This window comes from Saccostrea cucullata, unplaced genomic scaffold (assembly GCF_032062105.1).
Source record: "Saccostrea cucullata isolate Sc308-1 unplaced genomic scaffold, CSIRO_AGI_Scuc_v1 ctg1530, whole genome shotgun sequence".
NCBI classification, from domain to species: domain Eukaryota; kingdom Metazoa; phylum Mollusca; class Bivalvia; order Ostreida; family Ostreidae; genus Saccostrea; species Saccostrea cuccullata.
In genome coordinates this window covers 280,637-290,812 of record NW_026929346.1, presented here as the reverse complement: position 1 = coordinate 290,812, position 10,176 = coordinate 280,637, and the positions used below count along the sequence as shown (strand labels likewise).

Below are 10,176 nucleotides of genomic sequence, written 5' to 3'. Positions count from 1 at the left end.
TAACAAGAAACACACATTTTGAATTGGAATATTTTAAAACTTTATGTACATATAAGTACTTTCCAGAGAAAGTTTAAACAATGGACTATAATTGTAGATTTACATTGTACCGGTATTATATATGCAGATTCGATTGCACTATGTATTAATATAATTATTTAAAAAATAGATAAAGTAGTTATGCAAAGAAAAAAAAATTATGACTAGGTCAATTTTAAAAGAGAAAAAAGAGAATGTCCCACAAATATTAACTCTTTGCATCTTACTGAACAGTTATGCATTATACACATATTGTTCACGTCATAGAAATATGGCGTGACAATTTCCCTGCAATCACTTGCTAGCGCAGTACAAGTTTCTCTAAAGTTTAGCGTAAATAATAGTATGATATTTTAATAAGAAAATATTTTTTCTTAAAGCCATATATGGCGTATGTACAATGAAAATTATTGGACTAAAATTATAAGAACTTATAATTTGTATCATTACTTTATATAAAGATAGAACTTTTCCGTAAATTACAAAATCTAAATCAATTGCGTTATAAAGATATCACAATTTAATTTGGATTCTCGGAATTTTCTCCGACTGGGAAGAAAATACAAAAGATTTAAATAACACATTACAGAGAAGATAAAATCGTATTATTACAATATGTAGATGAAACGAGGTGTTCTTCGTGTTCAGAATTGTATGAAAAACTTTAATTTAAATGTATCAACTATATTTCTTTACTTAATTTTGTATTTTTCAAAATGTATTTTTTTTGATCAGTTACGCCATATATGGCTTTAATTTTTGAGATTTTAGTAAGTATGAAATAGAAAGAAATTGGAATTAAAGAGTAAATGTACTTTCAAAGTGCGTGAAAATGTGTGAGTGCGGGAAAACGGTATATGCGTGATTTTGTGATAAAACAGAAAATGGTATATGCGTTAAAATTCGTGACTGCGAGGAAGGGGGTTAATATTGCTATCATAATAATAATGTAAAAAAAAAGATAAATTAAATATAAAACAAAATAAGATATGGATGTGTATCGCTCACATAATTAAGAAATACGCAAATAAATGGGAGACTGCCTTTCTCACTAGCACGTTCTTGGCCCCTCATTTTTATACTTATGTTTACATATTTCATACCTTCAAATGCTGAAGATTTCCTTTACAGAGTTTGAGTTCCTGCTCCAAATCCGTTGACATTGACTCGGTGGAGACCATACTCTAAATTTTTAAGGTCAATTCCTCGTATCTGCATCAGTGAAATTCTTCACATAAATTATAAATAATAGGATGTTTACACTCTTAAGATTTAAACAGGATTCTAGTTATCTGATATTACGTTATCGATTTCAACTTGTTAGTATTCATTTATTTCCTGGTGAGTTCACTGCACCCAATGGAACACTCACATAATTAAGAAATACACAAAAACTGGGGTATTGTCTATCTCACTACAATCGACTTAAAATAACACTTTTTTTTACAGATTGACTTTATTTGAGCAAACCTTTACCTCATCCAACTTTGAAATCGGACAGATATATGAAATTAATTAAAACTGAAAGAAAAAATTAAACTACATGTTGAGAGGTTTATTTATGAACGCATCCGACTTTAAAGTCAGAGAGAATAATATGAAATTAATAATTTTAGAATCAAAAAATAAACAAGTGGCAGATTTCCGCATGTATTTCACATGCATATAACGTCACATAGAGAATAATACATTGCCAAATTGTATTACGTCCTGTATCTAGACGAAACTCCCAATTATAAAATTCAAAGATAATGTACATAAAAATTTACAAATGCATATATATCGAACGGGGTACAGGGCGAACGAGAATGGAAGCTAGCGGACTCTGTGAGAACGGATTGATAGGGTGGACACAGACCCATTCGGAAGGAAAAATTAATTTTTCGATGTGACCATACGGTACAAACAAAACTAAAATATGCCCTATGTTTTTACTTTTATATCTTCTTTTTAATGACATAAATTTCATTTTGTTTGTAGGGTGTGGCCAGGGTAAAAAATTGCTTTATACATGTAATGTCATTGAATCTCTATATAGTGCATAATTTTCTAGTTAAAATATCCGCAACAAATTACAAGAAATCCCCATCCCTCAATAATGAATTGATTGAAAAAAGAGCATGCTCTACGTATGAATGAAACGAGGAGATATATTGATCAAAATGTTTCTGAAATAAGAATACCAACACTTTTATAAAATTATCATTTCTCAAGCTCTATAGTCAATTAAATTTCATTATCAGTAAAAAACATCGATCTTTATAAACGTAAGATACAAGGCCGAGGAACGGAAACACCTTATTATAAAATGTACCCTTAATTTCCTGTACTTTATTTTATGTTTACAATAAAGAAGATATGCCATTAAACAGCTTTCATATTAATTCTTCACGTATTATTAAAAAAAAATCAGAAAAAAATAACCACGTAAGGTACATTGCACCGTTTATTGATCATCTTTTTTAAGATCGTAAAGTAGCCTGAATTAGTTTCGATTGAGAAACTTTCGGTTTCATTGATTCAAAAAATAATGACAAGATTTTTTTTGTGGAAAAATGTAGATCAGTTGCAGATTCAGACTTTTGTTCAAAACCACAACTTTTCACTGAATATAAATATTCTGTGTACAATTACATGTATATATAACACACTTTTAGCATGAAGAGGAGATCCCCTCTACCCCTTTCTCCTGTATAGATACGTTAAAATATCAATATGCTAATTTCGTAACGTCCTAAGATAATCTAACATATTGATTGATTTTTTTTTCTCAAATAAATAGAGCATGATTACTAAACACAAAAGCCAAGCAACCTAATCAGAACGCAGATTCATATCTGTAAAACCGGGGAAATGTATCAAATGCGTTTTTTAAAAAATACATATAAAAAGCATAAAAAAGCACGTAAAACATTTTTTCTGCTAAAATGCCATACATTACCTTTGTATATATTTTGAAAAACTGAAATATTGAACCACATGGATTAAAAAAATATATATTTAGTAATTGAGAAGGATTCTTTAATTCATTAGATAAACCTAGAAAAGTAATAGTTAACAAATATTACTGAAAACACACGAAGATTTTTCATTTCAATTCTATGTATACACATTATTATCGCTGTTTAACTTTACTATTATGTTTTCCTAAAAAAAAACGGGGTCCTTAGAATTCGGTGTTACTCTTTCCGTCTGTTTTCCTTAAAAGTACGTACTTATAAAACTATCGTTAATAAGAAGTACTCTTTTTGTCATGGGTTTAAAATATTTATCAGTATTATAATCAGATATTTAAAAAATCCGGATACGTAATACGCATAAATTAAGAAAAGTTCTGGTCTCATTTTACACTTATGGAAAACTTAAACACAAGTTCTTAAACCTGTAAAAAATGTAATATGATAACGCCTACAAAAAAGTACAGACATTAAACAATTGGGATCTATGATGATGCAGGTCAGTGTTTATAGACCGTGAAAACTGCGAACAGGTACTTTAATAAAAATGTTTTGTTGACTTTTGGCAATGTCTTAAGATTTCTTCAACAGGAAATTTAAAACTGAGCAGCGAAAGAAATAAATGTCGACAAATCTGCGTATTTGGTTATGGATAATGATCGAATAAAGAAAAAAAACCTGACAAACTAAATAAAGGAAAATAAAAGGAATATTTGCCAATACTGAATACCATTGACAATTCAAAATAAAGGTTTAAAGGCACATTCAAATTCCTCGTATCTTTGACTCTCAAATATATATAGCCAATGTCAATGAAGTATGAAGACTTTTGTAAGTATATAGCTTTATTGTAAAGTCACAGCAAAAACAACAGTACATGAAAAGTTCAATTGCATAGATCCCGGAGCCAAGTTAGTGAGAGCTCATTGCATCACACGAGTCTCAGAGCTAAGGTCATAAAAACTCTCATAGTTCGTGTACAAGCCAAGTTGATAAAAAGCTCTCATAGTTCGTCTATGAGCTAAATTTGTAAAAAGCTCTCAAAGTCTCGAAACTAAGATGTTTAAAAGCTATTGATACTGATTACGCACTTCTTTTGTACGAGAAACTGCACCATAAGGATCACATATTTGGTAATAGCAATTAATGAGTTAGAGTGTCACTTCATTTACCGATCACTGTAGCCTAGTGTTAGAGCGTTCGCTTCGTGATCAAGAGGCTCATGTTCGATTCCTGTTCAAAGCGCCGCGAACAAGCTAAGACAGAAACATACTTTGTGACTGTTCCTTCGTCAAGCGCTTGGCATAAGATGTGAATGTCACGGGTTTGTCTGATATGACCTTAAAAACGGAGGCCCCGTGTCACGGAAGGCACTGACCCTCACTGCTCATTGGCCCTAAGTGAGGAGTATGGGCCTAACTTTAAAGCACATCACCGGCATACGGGGAAGTCTCTTTATGAGTGAAAAATTTTCAAATGGGACGTTAAACAATAAACAGTAAATCAATTAAATTTAACATTGATTTAGTACTCCCATCACTGAAGCTCTGTCTCCCATCTCCCCATATACCGAAAATCGGTCAGCCCATTTAAAATGGTATCAACACCCGCGGTTTCAATCGGCTTTGGGCAGAAAATAATGCATGTTATTTTGGAATACAAATATCAATGATACTCATAATGGACATGTGTAAAAATGAGGATTAATTAATTTTGAACATAATCTGAGGGTTCCATTTTGGTGATTTACAGATGTAAACTCAAACGATTACAAATAAAACACTTCAAACTAAGTATTATAGAGCTAGATAATAAAAAATAATAATAAAATAATCAGGACTAAAAAAATAATACTAAGAAAAATTAAATCAGCAAAGGTTTTTTTTAAATCCCCAATAATTAAGAAAATGCCTTTAGAGTATCCGTATAATATTGAAATTGGTCATGCACTTTAATGATAAAATCTATTTAAAGCTAATTCTGATGGAAAATAATGAATTCAATTTTAATTTATTGTATTTAAAAAAATATGAGATAAATATATGAAAGATATGGGAACCAGTATCAATCACGGAAAACAAAGAAATTGAATTATTAAATAGAAACTGTAAATCACAAAGGGAAAAATTGACAAATGCAGAATTTTTGCACGATCCGTTAAAATTTTGTTCAATTAATAAAAGTTTGTTTTCAGGAAATTATAGGTTTGAGAACCCAAAAATTCTAATTTTTTCTATTTTAGAAAAAAAGTAAAAGTAATTTCAGTATGCCCAATAACCAAATTATTGCAAAATATCCACAGGGCTGATACTTCTTCCTCCCTATTGTACGCATGCACAGAAAAGTTGAATAAGTTTCCATAATTACCATGGTCTCAAGTATCAACTTTTTTGTTTTGGTCTCCCTATATTCATTCAATGTAGGTAGACCAAAATATTTGATGTAATCTTTTTTTTTAAAGAGTTGTTAGAACATATTTCTCACCTTTGCATGCTCCAGTTGAATGTTTTTAATAAGTCTGAGCTAAAAATGAAAGTGGCGTGTCCTTGACATACACGAAACAACGAAACGGTAGATACTACCTTTGTTTTTTCTGGCACTTATGTTGTGCAGTCTTTTCTTGCAGTTTAATTTTCATATCTTACACTGTTCTATATACATGTACTCATACTTTTCTTAAGTCTGTCTCTGTATGCTACAGATATCTCAAAAGAATTTTGACTCATTGTGTCCTATTAATCGACCCGATTACTATGATTAGATATTCATTTTCAGTGTAATTCATGCATGTAGGTGTAAAAGCCTTATTCCTTCAATAAACATTATTTGAAATTGTTTGTATGCGCGCATTGTTCATGTTTAAAGACCTACGCATACATGAAAGGATTCCTGGCATATTACTCAGAATCAATTTCAACTGCATTTTATAGTTCCATTGATAATTGGAAAACTCATTTTTGAGTTAGCTTCGCCCATGGAATTAATAAACCCTGCCCACTAGAACTGCTTTGGCTGCTTGGACCGCCCTAGTGCTGTTGTGGGACTGCTCTGGGACCGCTATAGGACTGCTCTGGGACTGCTCTGTGTCAGGATGGGTCTTGTCAGTACTGTACACTGCACTTTGGTATTCATTCTAATTGGCAATAGCTTTTATCAGGTTTCCAAATATATCAAAGGATTTAAGGAATTGTTTTAAGGTACTAAAATTTACTCTTTGATTTTTTTTATGTTTTCTTCCTGTTTGAAAGATTTTTAAAAGTTTGAAATCTTCAAACAATGAAACACTTTTTGTGCAAAGATACTTTATCCTACAAAATTAAACCTAGCTCTCTATAAAAGACGGAATGTAAAAGAACTTATAATTACATGGTATATTTATAAGTGATCTCGATCTTTAATTGCATAACTTGAAGAAACTATCAGAAAATAATTATATGAATAAAATTGACATAAACCTTCCATTAAAAGTTTGTGTTAACGTTAACATTCATGCAAATATGAACTTTAGCGCATCATTGAAAATCAAGGAGTTCATTAAATCGGGAATGAATTACACTTTAAATGTCAATACTGAAAAAGTATGTTCGTAAAACATTAACATCGAGAAGATAATGGTTATGATAACTGACAGTATACATGTTATTTTTTCTCATAGACATTTTTGTCATGATTTTAAGATATTAATTGACGATAAATATTTGCGAAACTATGCTAAAATATTTTTTTTTTTAGATAAAGCATACTCATTATAACATATCTTAGAAAAAAGATGGGCACATGTTTTAGATTCATTTAAGTGTCAAATAAGCAAGATAACTTATATGACTGAAATATAACAATATCAAATAATATTTTTGATATAATTAAGAAATATTTTTATTATACATGAGAGTTGAAACCGCCTTTGTATTTTTAATGAAAAGACATGTAAAAAGAAATACATTTGATAGGAAAATGTGAAAAAAAATTATCCTCACATTTGCAGGTTTTAAAATTTATGATGCTTTGTTTTCAGTTTAAAGAGAGATAACTCTTTATGAAACGTGACCAGGAAGTTCACCTGTATATAACTGACGACCAGTGCTCAGGATAATGTCCACTATTTCATGGTCCTTCTTTCAAAGATATGGAAATGAAACTGAAATACTAGAAGAATATTGTACTGTCACAAGAATTTTTCTACCAGTTTGAAGAAACTCAACTGACGTAAGTGTAAATATGTCATTTTTAGCAATGCAAATTAAAGAGTTGCCTAATATATTTAATACATGCATAGAAAAAGGAAAGATGTTCATCATCAGACACACAAACGCCGGAGAGAATAGTATATGTCTGAAATAATGTTAATATATTGTAGAGAATTCAAAAAGTTTATTCTCAAGATAAGTCTTAACGTACTCAAATTAAGTACAGTAAAATTTACTTTCGTTTTCACAGTGAACCGATTATTTATAACGTACATTGTGTATTAAAAAAATTGCATCACTCAAAAATTCCTACTTGGATATGATAATTTATTCAAAAGATGAAATAAATAAAGTGAAAGTAAATTTTCTACGAAAACAAAATTAATAATTCAAAACAAGAAGCTGCATCATAAGATTAATTTTCTTTTTTTACTTGAAAATGGGTCTTAAGTATAACATTAATTTTAGCAACGAAAATAAATGTTCATCCAAATGTATAGATCAACTTACTAATCTCATTATAATGCAATCATGTTCTATCCATTTCAGTTGGATATGGATCCCAGCAATAGTGCTCAAGATGTTATCCGTTGCGACCTTTGCGATAAAGATATAGCGACCAAGTACTGTGATTTCTGTCATGTCAATCTGTGCATCTCTTGCATAGGAAACCATATTTCTGGTGACTATGACAAACATAAAGTTGTTCCAATTGAACAAAGAAAATCAACTTTAATTTATCCAAAATGTGCAAAACATCAAACAAAAGCCTGCGAATTTCATTGCAAAGAATGCAACGCTTCCCTTTGCTCCTTTTGTACTACATTGTCTGAAACACACAAGAAGCATACCGTTTCCGCTCTTTCTGATCTCTATATCTCGAAGAGAGAAGTCATTATAAAAGATAATGAAGAATTAGAAAAAAATATTTTTCCAACTATTCAAGAAATATCAACTGAATTAGAAACTCTGATAGCCGACTTAGATGGAAAATATGAAAAAATTATAAAAGCAGTGTTAAATCAAGGTGAAGAATGGCACAGACAAATTAACATTATTATGGACAAAATGAAAGCAGAAATTGAAGACATGAAATTGAAACACGCGAGCATATTGAAAGGACATTTGGATGAAATTAAAAAAGTAAAAAATCTTATTGAACAGACAAAGTTTGATTTGAGTGAAATTGAAGAATCAAATGAAGTGTCCAAGACAACGGAATACAGGTCTACAAACAAAGATATTAGCAAGCTTCCTCCAAAAGTTCAGGTATCACTGCCAACGTTTAGTCCAAAGCCAATAGATAAAGAACAGCTTTACAAGTTGATTGGATCATTTTCACCATTATCAACAACAAAAGATGAAAATGGCTACAGACTTAAGAAATCATGGGTATTTACCGAAGATCAAAATAAAGAAGCCGAAAGTACGAGGGTTGATCAAAACGTTGAAATAATATTTTTTGACGAAGACTGTGAAGTAGATTGGTAAAAAATATGACACACCTATAGTAATGCACACGTTCTATAAATAGCATATATAAAGTAACGATTTTCTACATCATTGTGGCTCAACAATGTTAAATGATGTCAATACGTAGGTGACTCGTGACGAAAAATAGTAGTCACAGTCTTACTCCAGCAACAAACGATTGTTAAGATAAACGTATAACTTGAACATTCTTTGAAGTATCTAATAATAATTTGTAAAAGGTTTATGGAGACAATATACTTTCTAGACGTTAAGTAATAAAATAGATTGATTTTTTTTAATAAAGAGAGGGAGGTGGTTAAATATGACGTTTTTTTTTTGTAGCCCATACAAACCAAGGTGAAGAAGAAATGTGTCCTTTAGGCAATTTATTATAAAAAATTGCCAAGTTACAGCTAGAAAATTTGTTGAATATTTTAATAACAATATTATTATTAAATCCATAGCTTTTCGTTTAATTTAGACCCTTAACCTATTAGATATGATAAAAAGAAGACCCATATCCATATTGTGATGGTCACCATGTTCTTTCTGAGAAAGGATATCCTCATCCAACCACCCTTTTTCCCAGATAAGATCATTTCTTACCAATGGACGGACTGTTCTTGAAATAAAAATCAATTTTCATGGTAAGAAATACTGTATGTGTACTTAAAACTGCGGCCTTCATATTTTACCAGCTTTAGAGGAGACGATGATGTGCTTATTCATAAATACCGCTAAGAATTAATTTATGAATAGATTATCAAAGACAGTAATGCCTTATGGAATATCCTACCCAGACATCCATAATATACATGGGTTACATAAGTCCTATGCTTGTATTTGCAACACTGCTTATGATTTTTTTTTTCAGAATTAAAAACACATATAGAGTTTATTGTTTATTTATGGCAGATTTTGGCCACAGTGGTCAGATAAATGTATTTCAACAATCAGCATCAACTTTGGGGCCGCCAGACAACAGGACTTACCCCTTACAACAACATTTTATGTGTCGTCCGAAACGGCAAGTAGCATGCTCGGTTGGGGTTCACAATCATTCTACAGACACATCAACACTGAATTAAATATACATCTCTTATTTTAAATTACATGTATCTATATATGAAAATATTACCAAATCAACATCAACGTAACAACAGTCAACATCATATTTCACAACCAACTTGAAGGTGACGATATGGTCACATGGGCGCCTGATGAATGTGTGCATTTGCAGACATACAATCAGGTTGCCCACCGCCTCATGGTAGGGGTAGGAACGTTTAAGATGACCACTGTGCAACTGCCAAAAGGAATACCTAATTCTATGGACTAAATATGCCTTTGTAATTATTTACAAGGAAATTTTTCGCTTTCACCCCATCCGACAAAACACCCCAAGGCCTCCTGAATGCTGAAGAGGAAAATTGAATTTCCTAACTCTGACAAGTGTATTCAATCTGAGTGATACAATTGTACTGATTCGCCAATAAATTGGAAACGCATGATAACCCCCC

At 31.1% G+C, this 10,176-nt stretch overlaps 1 protein-coding gene across 1 annotated transcript; it reads left to right on the top strand.

The window, feature by feature from the left end:
* The first annotated feature begins 7,053 nt into the window (after nt 1-7,053).
* On the top strand, nt 7,054-9,704 carry LOC134280536 (E3 ubiquitin-protein ligase TRIM8-like). The gene is made up of 2 exons (XM_062762949.1): nt 7,054-7,202; nt 7,733-9,704. Exon 2 carries the CDS (start codon nt 7,739-7,741, stop codon nt 8,672-8,674), a length of 936 nt encoding a protein of 311 aa, XP_062618933.1. The 5' UTR covers nt 7,054-7,202; nt 7,733-7,738; the 3' UTR covers nt 8,675-9,704.
* The last annotated feature ends 472 nt before the right edge of the window (nt 9,705-10,176 follow it).